The 19615-nt window shown below is 39.9% G+C and overlaps 2 protein-coding genes and 1 pseudogene across 2 annotated transcripts; all 3 read right to left on the reverse strand.

Moving 5' to 3' along the window:
• Nucleotides 1-1343: 1343 nt before the first annotated feature.
• On the reverse strand, nucleotides 1344-3387 carry LOC103723772 (annotated as a pseudogene).
• Nucleotides 3388-3626: 239 nt separating this feature from the next.
• On the reverse strand, nucleotides 3627-5975 carry LOC120108458. Its single transcript, XM_039122064.1, has 7 exons — nucleotides 5748-5975; nucleotides 5372-5458; nucleotides 5011-5259; nucleotides 4753-4914; nucleotides 4575-4628; nucleotides 4143-4289; nucleotides 3627-3992 (listed from the first exon to the last, which is right to left on the reverse strand). Exons 1-7 carry the CDS (start codon nucleotides 5949-5951, stop codon nucleotides 3627-3629), a joined length of 1269 nt encoding a protein of 422 aa, XP_038977992.1. The 5' UTR covers nucleotides 5952-5975.
• Nucleotides 5976-15146: 9171 nt separating this feature from the next.
• On the reverse strand, nucleotides 15147-18700 carry LOC120108451 (probable serine/threonine-protein kinase WNK1). Its single transcript, XM_039122058.1, has 7 exons — nucleotides 18283-18700; nucleotides 18157-18194; nucleotides 17843-18070; nucleotides 17513-17733; nucleotides 17137-17294; nucleotides 16603-17038; nucleotides 15147-16511 (listed from the first exon to the last, which is right to left on the reverse strand). The coding sequence occupies exons 1-7, from the start codon at nucleotides 18355-18357 to the stop codon at nucleotides 15451-15453; spliced, it is 2217 nt and encodes a 738-aa protein (XP_038977986.1). The 5' UTR covers nucleotides 18358-18700; the 3' UTR covers nucleotides 15147-15450.
• Between the last annotated feature and the right edge of the window lie 915 nt (nucleotides 18701-19615).

Here is a 19615-nt window from a genome sequence, read left to right on the forward strand (position 1 = left end):
GTTGAAAGAATTTTTTTAATTTCCTTAATATTTATGTCAATATGAAAGGCCTTGTGCTGCCACTAATAATACGGTTAAAATTGTCGTCTATTAAATTGATGTCAAAGAATTAAATGATATATCGCACTCTAAACATGATTTTCTAATATTTTAATCCAAAGTGTAGTTTTTTGTTTTTTTGAATGCAGAAGCTCTGGCAAAATATATTGAAAAATTTTTTAGTGGATCATATTTTCTCTAACTTCAACTCATGCTTCTGGATTTTTTTTTTTCTTTCGGTTTTGAAAAGAAATGGCCAAATTGGAGCTCAGAACCATGGAAATTGCTGAATTTTAGACTCATGGAAGAAACCAAAATCAAATCTGAAACCGAGTTCTCAAACCTTGGTTGACACTTGATGCTCATACTACCCAAGCTCGCTTATTTATCTGGTTAACTTGTGCTAGTTTTCTCAGTCTCCCAAAGCCTTTTTCACCCGTCTTTTGTTAAAAATGTGGGAAGCTCAATCTGAAATAGAAATGCTAGCTTGGATTCAGGAAACATGATGCTAAATTCAGGATGCAAGCCCCTTTCTGAATTGAACTTGTGTGTGTAAAATATTTTAGTTGAAGGATGGCACAAACCATTGTGCAGTACTGTATGAATCATTTGTGATAAGTACACACAGATTAAGGCAAGCTGAGTTACAGCCCAGTGGTTCACCCCTCTACTTGAGAGGGGGTTTTGGGTTCAAAGCTTGGGAGGTATTTCCCAGGCGTACCATGATCATCAACTTGGAGAAATGGGTCAGCTAGAAGCTCTCTCGCAGGATGGAGACTATGATGAAGCATCCTCCCGTCAAATTTTCCTAAAGGTTCCCTCCAGCAGGCTGTTCCTCTTGTGTTGCCTCGGTTTCCTTTTTCTGATGGAGACTATATATATGATGAGAAACCTGCAGCTTTGAACTATGCTACCTTGCTGCACTCTCATTCTTTTCAGATTTTCTTTCTTCCGAGTCTCCTCTTCGCTGTCTCTCTTGCTAAGGAGTGGTTCTTGTGTGCCGGAACACCTCCTTTGTAACTCCTTTGAAAATCCTGTATACTTTCTCTACTCCGTTGTAACTTCACAATTTTGTTCTGAATAAATTTTGGTGGGTAATGTGGCACATCCCAAAAGAGTATATGTCCTCCAATTCATTGTAAAGCATGCATTAAATGTCAACTTTTGCTTTCTAAATACAAATTAATTTAGAGTCTTAACCTGGCACTGCATGGTTAGCACTCCCAATCCAGCGACCTGTCCTTCCTAATATTTTCCGAGACAAGCAGAATATGGAACCTGTCATGGGCTGTAAAAATGTGCCGTGACAGAGTAACCATTGATTGTTTATTCTCGTTGTGCATTCATTGTTCGCAATTATATATTCATGATTGTATTTTTCAATGGACAACTGGGATTTCTACCATTGTTGTCAATGTGCACATTAAAGCAGCTGGATTGCGTAGTGGAAGGGGCAATCCCGTGAGGAGCTTGAAGATGGTTGGACTTATCAACTATTTGAATGTTCTAGGAGTAGCTCGCCTTGCCAAGACTTTCTACTGGGAAATGGCTGCTACCCATCTCTGTGGAGGTTTGCTGACCATTTGAATTTAAGTTCACAACCTCCCCTCCCCATTGTATCTCTGAGGCACCGTCCGACAGATAACGGAACAAGGAAGAAGGCCAGTAGCCCAATGGAGATTGATTCCCATACTGCATCCACCAATTCCCCGATTTTGGATCCTGCTCAAAAAATGAGAACCATATAAACATTCATTATTAATTATAGGTGAAAAGTTAAAAAAGTAATTAAACATGACTATTGTAGTTTTGCTACACTGAGAGTATGTGATTTAGGACAAGAAATAAACATCTTGTGAATCTTTTGTTTTTACCTTCCTGACAGACAAGGTGATTTCATATTGGCGTCCACCATAGCTAGAAATGGGGTAGACGGTGGCACCCAATGCAATCTCCTTGTCAACTTGAACGAACCCAGAGCAGAGTAGGTTGTGGCGGCCTGTTGAATGATAACCATCATCCTGAAATTTTTAGGGTAAAATATAAGAAGACACCCAATCTTTATACTTTTTATAAAAACAACTCATATAGGACAAGAGAAAAATGAAGGAATATTAACTTACAGTCCAGTAGGTAAATAGCCTTGTTTTATTATCTCCATACAGAAATGCATATACCTGATTTTTTCGGGGACCAAAGAGCAACCAGCTGAAGATAATTAATGCATGAAGAGAGAACTTTCAAAATTTCATATAATTAAAACTACTTTCTATTTATTCAAAATTGAAACAATAATATACATGCCATCCACAGCTTCGATGGTATTGAGAAGTTCTTCGGAACCCCCAATAATCCAAAGTTGAGACAGACTGAACTCATTTTGCTGTTCCAGCTTCGGGTTCCACACATTCATGGTTGCCTTTGCTCCATAATACTTATCTCCCTTTACATAAACAATTGCATGCTGCTCAAGAAGACCCACGAACAAACATAAATGAGAAAGACGAAGGAGCAAAGGGAAAGAAATGGAAAAGTAAGAGATACAAAGCTGCTACTAAGATACATGGTCTCCATTTATATTAGTGAGGTCTGCTCTCGAACAATCCACATCAAATTCCCCCTCCAGTTAAAATAAAACTCAGCTCTCAAATTAGATATGACTAGTTGAAATAAATATGGAAAAAAACTAAAATCCTAAAAGAGATAGATCTCTTCTTCTATATTGACTTTGTTTTCAGTCGCTCTATCTAATTTTTCCTAAATCGGAACATATGACTGGTCAAAATCTATCCCAAAAAGAAAATTTTTGATTTGATCGGCCCATTTCGTATTCCAAACGATAAAATTGGTCCTGACCATCCATTTCAAAAAGTAATCCATTTGAAAAAAAGACACATCATCTAAATCGAGCATTGTATGACCAAGTTATAACTCCGAAAGTTTGACACATGATTTAGCTTCTCGATGCGATCTCACTACTGGACCATGTCTAGTCTAATCTATAGTGGCTAAAGTAGTTCACATTGAGTTTGATAATCCTCCTGGATCAGAGAGTTTGTTTGAAGATTGCATGGTAATTTTAACTCCAATTTTACTCAACTTTTAGGTGGTGAAACCTGGTAGTTTGTTCTTCAACTTTAATGGCTTGCCCTGTTGATTTCACCTCTTGTTTAATTCGATTTAGCATACCCACTTCAAGAGATTTTCTTGGCTTTTTGTTAAAATTCCACCCCATATGTGATGATATTGATATATGGGGATCTCTAGCTTTAGAAGAAATGCTCTCTATATTCCCAATATTTTCACAATGGTGGAAGTTTTGCCTGAACCAAATGCAGTGGTGGTCATCCTCCTAGCCGAAGGATTTCCATAACAAGATTCTCTTTCTCTTTCTTGTGGGCTATTAAATTATTTTCATATTGATTATTGACTGTGTGGCTTGATTGTTAGTGCTCGATGATTTTGATAATTTACTTGAATATACAAAAAGAAAAATATTTATTTTTGTTGTCCGCCGATTGTTCGCGATTATTTTTTTCATAATTGTCTTTGCCCAACAAGATGAAGATACAAAAAGCTACGCCCTTCTACATACATTTAGGATTTCTACCAGGACCCCCATAGTAGATGTAACCATTGTTCTTAAGGTGCACATTATAGCAATTGGATCGTGTAGCGAAAGTGCGAATCCCTCGAGGAGCTTGGAGATAGTTGGACTTATCAACTATTTGAATGTTTTTGAAGTAGCTCGCCTTGCCAAAACCTTCTTCTGGGAAATGGCCACTGCCCATCTTCGTGGAGGTGTGCTGACCATTTGAATTTAAGTTCACAACCTCCCCTCCCCAGTATATCTCTGAGGCACCGTCTGACAGATGAGGAAATAAGGAAGAAGGCCAATACCCCACTGGAGATTGATTCCCATACTGCAGCCACCAATTCCCCGTTTTTGGATCCTGCTCAAAAATGAAAACCATATGAACATTCATTAGTATTGATAGATGAGACGTGAAAAAGCAATTAAATATGACTATTGTGCTTTTGCTACGCTGAGAGTTTGTGAGTTAGGACAAGAAATAAACACCTTGTGAATCTTTTGCTTTTACCTTCCAGAGAGACAAAGTGATTTCATATTGGCGTCCACCATAGCTAGAAATGGGGTAGATGGTGGCACCTAATGCTATCTCCTTGTTGACTTGAACGAACCCAGAGCATTGTAGGTTGTAGCAGCCTACTGATTTATAACCATCAGCCTAAAATTTTATGGCAAAATATTAGAAGCCTTCCAATTTTTCATAATTTTTGCTTTGTGTCGTTTATCGAAATCAGGAATGTCTGTGGCGCCTCAACTCTATCATATAATCGACCAGAAAGAACCCAAAACACTCAAAATAATGAACAATCCAATTCCCTTATATTTGATAAGATAAATTTTATTAAAAAACTCTTGGAAGATAAGGTAGGACAACATAAGGAAAGAGGAAACTAATAGAAACAACACATAAAAAATATGAGAAAATGAAGGAATGTTAACTTACCGTCCAGAAAGTAAATAGTCTTGTTTTATAATCTCCATTCAAAATTGGATATACCTGATTTTTTTTCCACACCAAAGAGTAACCAGATGAAGTTAATTAATGCATGAAGAGAGAACTTTCAAAATTTCATATATTTAAAACTACTTTCTATTTATTCAAAATTAAAACAATAATATACATGCCAGCCAGCTTCGATGGTATTGAAAAGTCCTGTAGGACCCCCAACAATCCAAAGTTGAGATAGACTGAACTCATTTTTCTGTTGCAGCTTCGGGTTCCACACATTTATGGTTGCCTTTGCTCCATAGTACTTACCTCCCCTTACATAAACAATTGCATGCTACTCAAGAAAACCCACCAACAAACACAAATGGGAAAGGTTAGAGATACTTCACTCCAAGGTTACTCCTTTTCATAAATTTTCAAAACTATATACCTCATGCCTATTATTATTCCTATTGGATTCTATAGAAGTTGGATTTGGGATTGTCCTACGCCCGTTCTTTCCAAATCTTTCGATAAAGCTAGCCCTCAGCACATCGCCCTTCTTAGTCCTCCTAATAGGGATGGTGTCCTCTGGGCACCTCCCATTTTGATGCCAAAGTTGAGGTATGGAGCTAGTTTCCATCTTTGATGCCACCCTCTTCTCATCGTATAAGCCTAATGGGTGGAAACTTGGTCTCATCTGAAGATTTTGCATAAAGTGAAGACAAAGTAAAGAGACTGCTAGGTGTAAACATTAAGTGAAAGGTGAAGGACTTGAAAAGAATATAAAGTGTGAAGGGAAGAGAGCACACCTGGATAGTATGGTTTTTGAGCGAAGGATGATCGAAGGCTGGCTGATGAGAGATATGGACACAGTCTATGATATCCCCATCCGGGCTCTTTTTAAAGAAACAAACATTAGAACAAATAAAACCACAAATCAAGAAGCATTACAGTGAAAAATGCCAAAAAATAAGTATGATAGAAGAGAAAAAATACAGTAGAAACTTGATGGGATTGTACTGAACGAACAAAAAAGGTGAAAACAAAAAATATTTCAAAATACATTTTCGATTAAAAATAATTTAGAAAATCTTCTTAAAACTCTTTTACAATGAACAAAAAATGTTTTCTTACCAAAAAATCCAAAAAAAAAAGAATAATTGAAAGAATAGTGGGATGGTAGACCTTGATGCTTTTGACAGGTTTATCCAATCGGATCAGGTGTTGCCGCACCTCGAACTGCTCGATTGTAGCCCACACTCTAGCCAAGATGCAAGATAAGCAAATCATCACCAGCAATAGCGCGACCAGGCCATGGCTCATACTATTGTGCACCTCCATAGCCCTTTCTTTCAAACCCTTTTCAATGAAAATAAAAACATACACCATCCAATATATATATAACAAACTTCTTCTTCCTTGTTGCCTATTATATATCAAAGAATATCTTACTTAAATTAAATGCCACAGATTCTGCTTAATTTTGTGCATTAATTGAAAGAGCTTATCTGATTATCAAATTAATTGTCCATCAATTGTTTCCTCCATAATGAAGGATTTCCATAACAAGATTCTCTCCCTTTTTCTTGCGGGCCATTAAATTACTTGAATATGCAAAAAAAAAAAATATTTATTTTTGTTGTCCATCGATTGTTCACATCATCCTTCTTGGTCCTCCTACTATGGATGGTGCCTCTTCTTTCCGTATCTTTCGACAGAGCTGTCTCTCATCACATCATCCTTCTTGGTCCTCCTAATAGGGATGGTGTCCTTGGGGCACCTCCCATTTTGATGCCAAAGCTGACGTATGGAGCTAGTCTCCATCTTTGAAGCCACCTCATTCCCATCATCTAGGCCTAATGGGTGGAAACTTGGCCTCATCTGAAGATTTTGCACAAAGTGAAGACAAATTAAAGGATTTGAAAGGAAGAGAAAGTAAGGGGAAAAGATAGCACACCTGGACGGTATAGTTTTTGAGTAAAGGATGATCAAGGGCTGGCTGATGAGAGATGTGGACACAGTCTATAATATCTCCATCCGGGCTCTTTTTAAAAGAAAAGCAAATAACATAACAAATGAAACTACAAATTAAGAAGCATTGCAGTGAAAAATGCCAAAAATAAGTACAATAAAAGAGGAAGATATATTACAGTAGAAACTAGATGGGATTGTAGTAAATGTACAAAAATAATAATTTTTTTTATTTTTTAAAAAGTGACAGAATAAAATGCTAACAAATTGGAAAAAGAGCGTAGCTCAAGAATTTTAATGCCCAACTAAATACAAAGGAATGATTTCAACTTTACAAATTAGATAGCACTAGGGCGAGTAAATGAAAGATAACAATTTATTTAAAAGGGGAACAATAAAATTCAAGTTTTATGCAAGTATTGTACAAAAATATTTTCTTGCTATCGTGCTTCCTAAAATATTATGTATAATAATTAAAAATAATAAATAGATAACCAATTAACAACCAAGTTAAATTTCATCCACTAATAAGGAACGGCTAGGATGTCTCTATATTTTGAGAAAAAAATAAAAAGGTAATATATCAATTTCTAAAGAATATTTTCCTAAATAGAGACAATATGGGAAGAAAATCGTCTGATCCGTGAAAGACGACACAAGATTAACCAAAAAAAAAAAAAGTAAGAGAGAGAGAGAGAGAGAGAGATCAAGATTCCTTCTAAAAGATTATATTAAATTAAATAATCTAAAAAATTCTAACCAAATTAAGGTTCTTCTTTAAGTAGATAAATAAATAAATACTTTGTAAAATAGATTTTATTGAAAAATAATTCATAATATCTATCCAAAACTCCTTTGGAACGAAAAAAACCTTTGACCCTAAAAAACCAATAAAAATCTAAGAAAAAAAATGAAAGAATAGTTAGACGGCAGATCTTGATGCTCTTAACTGCTAGCTTATTCAATCGCTTCAGATGCTGCCGCACCTCCGTTTGCCTACACCATAGCCTCAATGCACCACAAGGAGATCATCACAAGCAATAGCACCACCAGTCCATGGCTCATGCCAACGTGAGCTTTCATGGCCCCTTCTTTCGACCTTTTTTCAATGAACTAATTAGAAAACCAAACATACCATCCAATATATGAACAAAAATTTCTTCTCCGCCATTGTCATTTATATAGCGAAGTTTATCATATATCAATCAAGATTATCAAATTAACGGTGCATCAATTATTTTAGATTTCTATCCCTTAGCAACGCAATCAAAATTGAAGAGACAACCATATGAATTTTAGTCCAACACTACTTGCCAATGATTTCAAATAACCTATTAGCTATGGTGTACTCTTGGCACATGTCATGCACCAATTTGCTATTTATGTTAGCAACAGCACGCATGCTTAACTTGATTGTAAGATGGTGGATTCATTTAGATGAGTATTTAACGTGTTCATCAAAGGCAAACTAACTTGGGTTCAGAGTGTAGCTTTGTGTATCCTATAGCTTCTCACCAGCTGGTGCGCACAATTATCAGCCCTGAGCTGGTATGCGATGGGGCGATGACGAGCATCGATCTCGCCCGCAAGTGGAGGAGAAGAAAGGAAAGAGGAGACTGGCTCTGGCGAACAGGGATGGAAACTCCTCCCCTATTAGTCGGGCAAAATAAGAAAGAAAAGGATGTGATTCGTTTCATGGTTAGCCATTTAAATAGATAAGCAACAGATAACTACTTAGCAACCAAGGTGAATTTCATCCACTAACAAGGAATGGCTAGGATGAGTCTCTTTATATTGACAAAAAAAATAAAAATAATAATATATCAATTCCTAAAAGATATTTTGCTAAATAGAGACAATATGTGAAGAGAACCGTGACCGAAAAGACGACACAAGTGCTGCCACACCTCCACTTGCTAGATTATGGCCCGCACCATAGCTTCGGTACCGTGCACCACAAGAAAATCATCACACATCATGGTCAGCTTTTAAGAAACCGTGTTGCAGCGTCCCTCGAGTGCACATAGGTTATGGGCCGAGTGCGCTCTAATACCATGCATCACAATGCAAGATCTCACCCAAAAAAGCTAACCAAAAAGTATTTTTTTGATTCCTTAATTCTGTATAAGTACGCAAGATCTTTTTGGCGAATAACCACTACAGGAGAACCTACCTTTCCCGACGCTATTTAGGGCCTTTAGCGACGCTTATAAGCGTCGGCTAAAGACCCGGCCACGCTAATCAAAGCGTTGCAAAAGCGTCGGCGATACTGGAGTGGGAAAACTTTTTGCCGACGCTAAGTAAAAGCGTCGGCCAAAACCAGGATTTGCCGACGCTTTTTGCCGACGCTTTAAAGCGTCGGCAAATATTGAATTCCGACGCAAAAACGCGTCGGAAAAAACCGCCATGGCACACGGGTTACGCCTGGGCTGGATTTGCCGACGCTTTAAAGCGTCGGCAAATATTGTATTCCGATGCGAAAAAGCGTCGGAAAAAACCGTCATGGCACACGGGTTACGCCTAGGCCAACGGTTTTTACCGACGCTTTAAAGCGTCGGAAAATATAAATATTTTAAAAAAAATTAAAAATATCAAACTGCATAAATTTACATATATCATAAGATATATGATATACACACTGGGAGAGGACTCATATCTCACACCAACTGCCTTTGCAATTGGCTGCAAAAAAAAAAAAAAAAGGTTATCGAACATAAACATATATAGTAAACTAGGAAATTTGGAGGACAACTAATTTCTATAACTTTTAGCACTCGGAGAATAAATAACCTAACCAGAACTTTGTATACTCCACCTAGAGGGATATCAACTACCTCAAGAACCCAAAGTTCAAATCTAACATGATATATTTGGTCAATCAGAGAAAGAGGGTAATGCTAAAATTAAAAGAGACATGAGGGTGAGTGCCATGCAAGCACTAATTTGTACTGTTATCTAACAATCTATAGCATATGGTAATGGATCTTACAATCTTCTCAAGCACAGGAGAATTAGAACTTAGCCATGTCTCTTGCATTTCTGACTGGCAGTGGGCATAACAAGAATTTATGAACATGCCTGTAGAAGAAGAGCTCCCAAATCCAGCCAGTGCATTTAGAAACTGTGTCCTGAAACCTATTATAGCAAATGACTTTGTCAATAACATCATTCAACTGAGCAACTGATTGCATAAACTTCGGAACAGTTGTCTGACACTTTACAACTCTATCTCACTGCAATATGATATACTTAAACAAAGATGGTTCACAACTGGTTGCAAATGACTGAATGCAGTCAATGAATCAAATCAGAACAGACATCTTTTGTAGATTGGAACACATTCTATCCAAAAGTTTAATTGCTAAAAGCAGATATATGCCTTTCTCAGATGCTTAAACTTGAGCTATTCACTAGATTTTTTTTTTTTCACCGCAAAAAGGGACTAGATTTTTCACTAAGTTGAGTGTTAAGTACTAACCCTGCATGATTTGAAGTTGAGATGAAGAGCACTGCTGTATATCAAGCTTGCAGTCATGCCACGTACCATGAGGATCAGCAACACCTGGTACCAAAATATTTTTTATCTGCAATGGGGAGGCCTAGATTTCAGTGACATGTAGTTTGCATCATCAAGCAGTGGCTCATTCACCCTGAAGGGAAGATGAATAAAGAAAGAAAGATCGGAGATTTTTTTATTATCATTTTAGATCAAAATATCATCTAAAAGCTATCTACGTGAACATTATATGAACATACATAATTTGAGTGTAAGAAAAGGAATTTAATATGTCATTCAGGGAATATTTACATTGACTATATTCTGTCTGGCACATGCATATAGTTGCTTGTTCTTCAAAATCTTTTCCTGGTTTAGTAAATTGACTTACAAATCTTTAAAGCCTAAGATATAAGTTTCAAAAAAATATATTTCACGACAATTAACCTTATATATGCACACAAGGTCAAATCAGTGACTTAGAATACCATTCACAATTGCATTAGGCATTTAGTCAGGATTTTGTCAAGTAATGTTCTTCTAAAGTAAGTACATAACAAGAGGAAAAAGTAAAAAATGGTAAAAGAATTGGCTACACAATTTGATGCTGAACGGACTAAACTACTCTCTGAATATTTGTTGCTAAAGGGTTGCCTGTCATAAGCCTTTACATTATTAAGAGGCATCTCTCAGTTCCACAGATATTGCAAGTCCTAAGAGATGTTGCACGCTTCTTGCTTTTACTGCAATATCGTTATAATAAAAAACCAAGCTATTTAAATAATCATGCACTGAAAGGAACATAAGAAAACTGCAATCCAGAATTTAAATTATCCTAAACCACTGTTACAAAGAACTTGATATACATATTCCAGCACAATTGAATGAATTTTTATAAACAAGAGGGCAGTATCATTGGAAGGCTGAAATAAACATATTAAACCATACATCAGGAGTTACCAAAGTACATTAGCAACTAAATAGAATGGTAAGAAAAGGCCCAATAGATATCAAAGAACATTTCTGAATTTGAAAGTTAGAATTGAACAAATACACAAAGAGAAACTAATAAATGGCATAAGTACCTAACCTGGGAAAAAACATCAAACTAGATACTAACGATCAAAATCAAAAAAAGAACATATTGCAGGTATTAGTTGTAGTTTTTAAAAGCAGTCCAGTTGGAAGCCTATACAGGCCATATAATTTTTTCTAAAAAAATTAGGAATAAGAATGACTAATACGTTATTTTTTCAAGTTGTATGTTTGAAGCTTTGATATCAAACCTCTTGATTTATTAACTTGGAAATCACATAACAAAAATTAATTATGTGCAAGACTCCTTTGCTATGAGCAAAAAAAAAATGTGGGCTCTATATTCAAAATAAGAGGAAACTAAAGGGGAGTGTGGGCACAAAATATTCATTCATTTAAATCTTAAAGTGTCCCTCTGATGATCAGAGCAACTTAACATCCAACATCCGGACAGAAAAGATTTCAAATAACTTGCAATAAAATCTACAATAAATCTAAACAAATCCAGTGTTGTTATCCTCGATGAAGCTGATCGTCGAATTGATCAGAAGCAGGGTAATAATCCCCACGAAATCCTGCCAGTCTGGGGGCTTCCCCTGTTGAACGGAATCAAGAACCCATATGGGTTCGTCACAGAAAAAAAAACTAAAAAAGAAGAAGAAAACAATCAGATTATGGTGTTTCCAGGACTCACCCCTCCGTTCGCGAGGACGATGGCCATGATGGCCGCCGCCTCCATCATCCACGACAGTGGATTCCACATGAACCCTAAGAATTTCAGAAACTTGCTCTCCTGCAACCACAAACAAATTCAAAAAATAAATAAATAAATCAACAGCTAGATTAAAAAACAAAAAGCACAAACAAGAGGGTTGTCTCACAGATCTATATCAGTTGAAGTGGTGAGGGAAAGAACACATCCCCTCCCGCGTGCATCTCAGATTATCAAACACCTCCTTCAAGGGTATGTTGTCATCGAACTACATCCCGCCCGCCACCAGCGCCGTCGGAGGGGTAGAACACCTTTCTCGACGGCGCGGGGTCGTCCTCGAAGCTCGAAGGGGGAGGGGGATCCGGAGGGGGAGGGGGATCCGAAGCTCGGTGGGGGGTTTGGGGGGAGATGATCGGGGAGGAAGGAGGGGGGGAATGATGGCGGCTGGGGATGAAAGGGTTAGGGTTTTTTCCTCCGCACGAGAGAGAGAGAGAGAGAGGGAGGGAAAAGACAGGGGATCGGGAAAAAGGCAGGAGATCCGTGGGTTTGGTGGCCTTTTTCCTCCAACGACGCTTTGAAGCGTCGTCTTATTCTAATTTCACCCACCGCCTTACAAAAGCGTCGTAGTATGCCAGGGCTGTTTCGAAATTTGCCGACGCTTTCTGTTAGCGTCAGCGAAAAAGAGTTGGCAAAATCCTATTTTCTTGTGGTGAACTGATGTGGGACTAAACACATGCCCACATGATTCCTCATAATTTAATCCATCCCTCCCAGCTAGTGTCTTATTGGCGGTACATGCATGATGCATGCACTGTCCTTATTGCTTTCCTGACGCTGGATTCCTTAGGTCGTTCTTATTAGAAATTAACCTTATAATTACTACGTTCGGTGAGAAGGATGGTCCGTTCGTCAAGTCTCCGGGAGTACCAGCTTGGAGTGGAATAGCTCGAGAGGTGCCTGTCTCCACTGCTTGTTTCTTTTCTTCATTGTGGATTTTTTGTGGGGGAAGGAAGACATGGGCTGCTGAATGCCCACCGTTCACACTCGCTTTGACGAGCTATTTGACGTAGTTAGCTGTTGCACTATAGCATATTTTACTACTAATTAAGACGTGAAATATTGTTACACTTATCCCTATATAAAACTAGTAACAAGATTGGGGCAGGATGTCCGATTTCAGTGTGGAATTAAGCCCTTTTGCCTATAAACTCCTAGGTACTCGCTTTGCTTTAAGATTTTTGTTCTCTTCACGGCAATTCCTTCTAGTGATTGCACTAGGCCTAACAGACAAGATAATCGACCAAAATCTTCTCCTCCACCCTGTGAATTATGTCAATTTTCTATCCCAAATTCCAACCATTCCTTTCTAATTTCTTCATCCATGTATAGGCCAAGTTCCAAAGATGTTAGCTATTATTTTGCGCTCTTTCTAGAAGTTGCATCCTACACGGCATGCACTATATAGCAAATCACAGCCGCTCATTTCTATACTGGTGTGTCGAGATGAATACTTGACAAATAGAGTCTATCGGAACGAGCTGAAACAAAATATTGGGATCGAGTCTCACCTTTCTAAGTTCTTCCCAAACATAATGTCAAGTAGTCCGCATGCTTATTTCCATCGACAACAAAGTATTTAAGATTAAAAAACAGCCATGCTTAGGTCTGTGTATTCTTTTGGGCCGGCCTATGTGGTTGCCCTGTCCTAATAAAGGCCTAAGCAAGTCTTTTGTGGTCTCCATATTATGAACAGCCATGCGTTGTCATTGTATGATGTGAAATCAAAGGTCCATGGATCAGATGGTTCACAGCCTTCAAGACCATCAGGATCATCGCCTGCCAGTTTTGTGGATCTCAGCGACCCCTCTTTTACTTTGGCTAATGCCTGCACTTTTGGGAGATGTATCCTATATATATTGATGCCGAGATCAAAAGAGCCATAGAGGATGCTTCACAAAAAGCACTGTAGAATCTGTGCTTGGAAAATGTTTGTGACCTGCGACCAACAAACGAGATGCCTTCGCTTTTATCAATCCATAGCCAACAAAAGTCATGCCTTCACACTCTCGAATAAAGATCATGTCATGCCCCCATGGAATCAGGCAAGCAGGACTTCTCTATGCTTTCCTTTTTTTTTGTTCTAAATTATGGGCATGACCCAGCCTCCAATCATTCAAAAGGAGGCCTACCTTTCACCTCCCCGCCACCCTACCCAATTCAGCTGATGACCTTCCAGAGTTCCCAAAATTGGACCCTTCAACCGTCACTTTCCATCCACTTCCCCATCTCAAGCGTGCACGGCATCATCCATGACTTCTAAGTCTCCAGTCGATGTAATTTAAGAGCTGGAAGTCCTGAAACCATTTCAGTCTCCTTAAGAACAGAAGGGAGCATGTCGTGGAACCCGCTGTAGCGGACGTAATGGACAAGGAGGAGGCTGACTGAGGACCTCAGAATAGCTCTAAATGACTGACGTCCCCTGGGGTTGGCCAACCGTTTCCCATCATGCGCCAATGAGTGGAACTCACCACCAGCATCTGCATGCATGCTGCTAAGTATTAATGGATGGTGATTACTGCCAGGAGATGCCAGTTGTTTGACACCTTGGTGCCAGAGTAGGAGTTACGAGCGGCCTGATTCAGACTGTGTTATGTCAGGTGTGCTCTGCGGATGAGAAGGTCCTTTTGAAGGATGACTCCACGACGATCATTGGGTGGATTCTACGGGTGTCAAAGGGGGTCAGCGACTACCACCTGCTGCTGAGGGATATTCGGGCCTTGGTTTGTAATGGAATGGTCATTCAAACGAAGCATGTATTTCGTGAGGCGAATGGGGCTGCAGATTGGATAGCCTTCTTTGTTACGAGACGGAGCCGCCGAGTGCTCTCTGTGATGTTTTGCCTTTTAATTTTTTTGGTTGTAGATACACATTATGTATGATACCACCATCTTTAGCAAAAAATAAAAAATAAATAAATAAATAAATAAATAAAGCATTAATGGATGGTTCCACACACAGTTGGCATCTCCATCCAGCGAGGCATGCATGGATGGGCTTGTCGGGCACAGAGCAGCACCTTCAGAAAGCTCGCAGTACTTTGAAAGGATCCATTTAGCTTGGATATTTGCCCTCTCGTTTGCTCATTTAGATTGCTGTCGGTTTGATGGAGGATTTCTTTAGTTGGTGCTTCGTAGATTTTAACATCTTAGGCCGCTCGATCACCATGCTCATTTTGCTTGTCCCCGTTGCATGCTGCATTCCGAGTGCATTTAAATTGTTTTACGTGCGCTTCAATCTCTTCGCTGAGCCTGGAAGTTAAGAAAATGGGCAAACATGGAGGTCTTCCCCCAAGGAAAAAGAGAGCGTAAAATATTTAGAATCTAGATGAAATGAGATGTCTCTCGTTTCTCATGTAAATCTTCTCGAGTTACACCGCATGGAGTTGCATCACATCATACAAAGTCTGCCTGAATTGATCTCTTCGATTCTAGGAAGTAAAAGAACGATACATAGTGCTCACGAGTGAATACAGACACCCTCGCATTTCAACTCACTTCATTACCCATATACAGTGAGGCAGAAGAGCTGCGCAATCTTATGCAAGTAGCGGGCCAAAAACAATATACAGTCGAAGTGAGTGATGATGGAATTATCTTGAGAATGCCTTGCAGATATCAAACATCCACTGCATCAGCAGGGAGGGACTTGGTTCTGCAAAGCAGAGGAGCTCCCGCATAGAAATTCTTTGCTGTGAACATCTCAGGGCTGCTCTCAGCATTCGCCTCGCAATCTCGGGCCCTTCGGGCTCCCAAAACGGGGCGGCTCTCATTGCTATCGGCTGGAAAACTCTTCTTTCCGGGGCCTGGTTCTGCGTCGCCACAAGGGATGTGAAATGAAAAATGCATTCCCAAATGAAAGGATTTCATTGTCTTGTTTTCTGAAGTTTGTGAATGTTCAAGGAGCAAGGAACCTGCAGCACCATTCTCCACTCTCATTTCCCCGTTGCCAAATTCCGGGGATGGATGCAAAGCTCTTCCTGATTCTCCCAAGTGTCGATTCCTGTACTCTCTTAGCTCTGCCTGGTACTTTGCCTTGAGCCATCTCAATTCTTGATGGATCTCATTTTCATAATCATCCGATATATCAGGTCGAGGAGAGCCGAATCTTAATTCCGGTACCTCGAGGCAATGCTGTTGGTTGGAACCAGAATACGAATGGCCCGACGACTTCGTACTTTCGCTCTGTAGATAGCCATTGATGTGTTCAACCCTCTCATCCTCAGCTTGGTCACCTTCATCGTCGGAGCAATTATCCGATTGGCTGGTAGACAGCACCGGTGCTCCCTCGGTCACATTATCCTCAGATCCCTCGACTTGGTACGTTCTCTCTTCGAACCGGCCATGCATCGCAGCACACTCGAGATTGGAACAATGAATGGATTGCACATTAGCACAGCCTGGAGACTTGAGTGAAAGGTAGTCCATGAGCGAACCGCATGATGAGGCATTGGATGCACAATTCTGACAGAAACTTGCAGTAGGAGCTCCTGGCATTTCTTCTATTCCAGGTCCTGGTTTCCATTCCGGCACCAGGGACACTACCTCTCCGTCGATCATTTCTGCTATTCTAGTTACTTCATGATCAGTTATATCCAACTCCGCAACCATCTCCGTCGCAACACTCAATGCAGTATCAGCTTCGATGTCGAAGGGGAAGTATACGTTGCGCACACGGCCTGCAAAACAGATCACAGGTGATGATGGGTTTCCCTTGCTCATGAATGAATCAAAACAGGAAAGCTTCAGAGGATCTAAATTCTCTCATACCGTCTTTATCTGCAATCCTGAGCCTCAGAAAAATGCCCCCATCTTCTCCCCTCCTTCCCTTGATTGTGATATCTACATTAGCCAGTGCTTCGTCTTCTTGGCTATTGAAAAGGTCCATTCCATGGATTTCCATGCCAGCAGCATGGCAGCCCCACCCATTTTCTATCTCTGTTTCTCGGTGGAGACTGCTGGAGAATCCATTAGTGTACGAAGAATCGCTACTTAGAAGGAGATTAAGAGAAGGTTGCCTCACAATCCGGCCCATGTCGCTCAATTCTCCCTCTCCATAGACCATACCGCGATCATCGATTTGGAGAAATGGGTCCTTGAGAAGCTCTCTCGCAGGAAGCCTTCGGGAAGCTGCGGCCAAGCATTTTTCCACGAATTGCCTCACCTCGGGATCCTTAACTCGATACAGAGCTTCGGGCTTGGTCCCCTACCGGATTTACGACCGTAAGACAGCAACAAAATAACTCTTAGGCATTGCAGCAATGCTATAATTAGCTATGAGGATTCAAAGATATGGGATCTTACTGAGATAACTTTCTTGTAGATCTGCGCCGGATGCGTGCATTCGCTGTAAGGGTACTCGAAGGTGACCATCTCCAAGATACACATCCCAAAAGAGTATATATCCACCAATTCATTGTATTCCTCCTCATACACCTCGGGGGCCATGAATTCCGGTGTGCCTGTCGAGGAAGGAATGGAGATACCACCTAAATCTAAATCTAAATCCAAATCCAAATCCAAATCCAAATCCAAATCTAAATCTAAAAATAGAGGGTGGGCAGCATCTTTGAGACTAAGTCATTGCCACAAAGGAATGAAGAAAAGAGACTAGATTGGCAATGTCCCTAGCCTAGCGTGAAAGCTATATGATGATAAAAGCAGGCCATGGCGGGCGCACCTACGCAATGGACGGCGTGCGACTTCCGGAGGATGGCGGCGAGGCCGAGGTCGCCGATCTTGACCTCCCCTTGGTTCCCATTGATGAAGATGTTGTCGCACTTGAGGTCCCTGTGAATGATGGGGGGGTCATGGCTGTGGAGGTAGAGGAGGCCCCTCAAGATCTGCCTGCACCAATGCTTCACTGCCCTGATGCTCACCCTCCTATGCTTCTGCCTGTACCTATTCCAATAGAGGAGGAAACAAAAGAAACAAAAACAAAAAAAAGGAAGGGATTGAATCAAGAATAAAACAGTGACCCAGATCTTTAGTGTGGGGGAGATTCACTTACTGCCTGAGGGTGCCGGAGGTGAACATCTCGGTGATAAAATTGATGTTCCTCTTGGAGGTGTCGACCCAGGAGGTGTAGAACTTCATGATGTTCTTGTGCCTGAGGGTCTTGAGGAGGTGGATCTCACAGTAGAGCCTCTCCAGGTCCTCAGGACTCTGAAGGAAGTCATAGAGCTTCACCTGGTTCCATGCCACCTCAATCCCTTCATACTCATCAAAAGCCCTGTAACTGCCATCAGATTCCAACATGAGAAAGCCATGAACCAAGAAGAGGAAGCTGGAGTAGGTGGACAGCAGGGGGGAATGGGATCTTACACTGTCTTTGAAGCTCCCCTGCCAAGGATCTCATTGTACTGCAGACAGGAAAACGAAAAAGATTGTGAAGTTGCCCAACTTAGGAACTTCGAACAAAAAGGAAAACAAATATATTTCTGCAAGTACCCTGCCATATCTTCCCGTGGGATCGACCTCTAAAAATTCTGGGTAATCTGACACCTGGGCCTTTGCACCCATCATTCTACTTAGCTCCAGTGCTTACTTGTAAAAATCCTTCCTTAGAGGACCATAAAAAAAAAAAAAAAAGCAAGACCTCTTACTTCTGAGGAGAGGGAATTCCAGCCTAAATGGATAGATGGAAGATGAGAAAAAATGAGTCAGGAAAGACCAATTGCCTGTTATGAAAACAGCAGAAAAATGGAAGGGTGAAAGAGGAGTTGGAAGGAGGGAGGGGAAGGGGAGATAGGCCTTGGGCGGTTTCACCAAGAGAACAAGGTTTTCCAACTCAGCTCCAAAGGTTGTTCCATAATTCAGTAGGGAGATACCAACCTACAGGACAAAAACGACAGATGGAGGGACCAAAACTTTTCACGCCATCCCTCCCTCTCTTCCTTTCCTTTCTTTTTTTTTTTTTTTGTTTCCTGGTAGCAGTCTCCATCCCTCTTTAGGCCTTCTCACGGACTCTCTCTCTCTCTCTCTCTCTCTCTCTCTCTCTCTCTCTCATCCTTGGTTGTGAAAACTCATAATGATATACTAATCTCTCTCCCAAACAGATTCAAAACCACAAGTTCTGGCTCGATTAAGTTATAAGGATTTTTTAGCATTGTATTGTGGGTGGACCTGCAGACACATCACATATGTATGGTAATAATTATTTTCGAATAACTGCATTTTTTAGTTATACACAGATGCTTCAATATTCATGAATTGTGGCCAGAAATGTTGTTTTGCTATGCCCTTTGCTTCTCATGTGTTTCTTCTGTCTTTTATAATCGCATGGTTTGTATTGATATATCCTACATTTTAAAGCCTAAAAAGTCTAAGAATGTGCATAAAATCTTTCTCAACCTTCGGCTAATGGGTTACATGTGATATATATATACACACACACACACATATAATGAATAAATGAATCATAAATATCTCCTTTGGCAAAAATATGTAATAAATTGTGCTGTTATTAGTTACTATGAGAAGAATTTATTTGACATCTTATCTTTAGTGTGCTATTTTGCATGATTTGGAAATTTCCATGTTGCGTGGTGAGCAAAACATGGATTAGATATTCATTATGCGAAAGTTAAGGGCTATCTTTGGGGAAAAGGGATAAAAGCAAGAATGTGAAATTTTTTAATCTTTCTCATATAGACTATAGATCAGTTCTCAGCAATTGACTTGTCGCTCAAAGCTTCCTGAGGATGTCAAGGTTGGACATTTGCTATCTTTTACTATCTTAAATTGGTAGCTAGCTGACAGTTCAAAGAAATAGAAAAAAAAT

This window comes from Phoenix dactylifera, unplaced genomic scaffold (assembly GCF_009389715.1).
Source record: "Phoenix dactylifera cultivar Barhee BC4 unplaced genomic scaffold, palm_55x_up_171113_PBpolish2nd_filt_p 001342F, whole genome shotgun sequence".
In the NCBI taxonomy this organism is placed as follows: domain Eukaryota; kingdom Viridiplantae; phylum Streptophyta; class Magnoliopsida; order Arecales; family Arecaceae; genus Phoenix; species Phoenix dactylifera.

Excerpts from the sequence above, each read along its gene's own strand:
- LOC120108458 (XM_039122064.1), bottom strand. The coding sequence starts at position 5,951 with ATGGTGTATGTTTTTATTTTCATTGAAAAGGGTTTGAAAGAAAGGGCT. Across the intron at positions 5,459-5,747 it reads AACCTGTCAAAAGCATCAAG|AGCCCGGATGGGGATATCAT; the intron begins GTCTACCATCCC and ends TTCTTTAAAAAG. Across the intron at positions 4,629-4,752 it reads CCATCGAAGCTGGCTGGCAT|GTATATCCAATTTTGAATGG; the intron begins GTATATTATTGT and ends AAAAAAAATCAG.
- LOC120108451 (XM_039122058.1), bottom strand. The coding sequence starts at position 18,357 with ATGATGGGTGCAAAGGCCCAGGTGTCAGATTACCCAGAATTTTTAGAG. Across the intron at positions 18,195-18,282 it reads CCACGGGAAGATATGGCAGG|TACAATGAGATCCTTGGCAG; the intron begins GTACTTGCAGAA and ends TCCTGTCTGCAG. Across the intron at positions 17,734-17,842 it reads ACCTCCGGCACCCTCAGGCA|GTACAGGCAGAAGCATAGGA; the intron begins GTAAGTGAATCT and ends CTATTGGAATAG.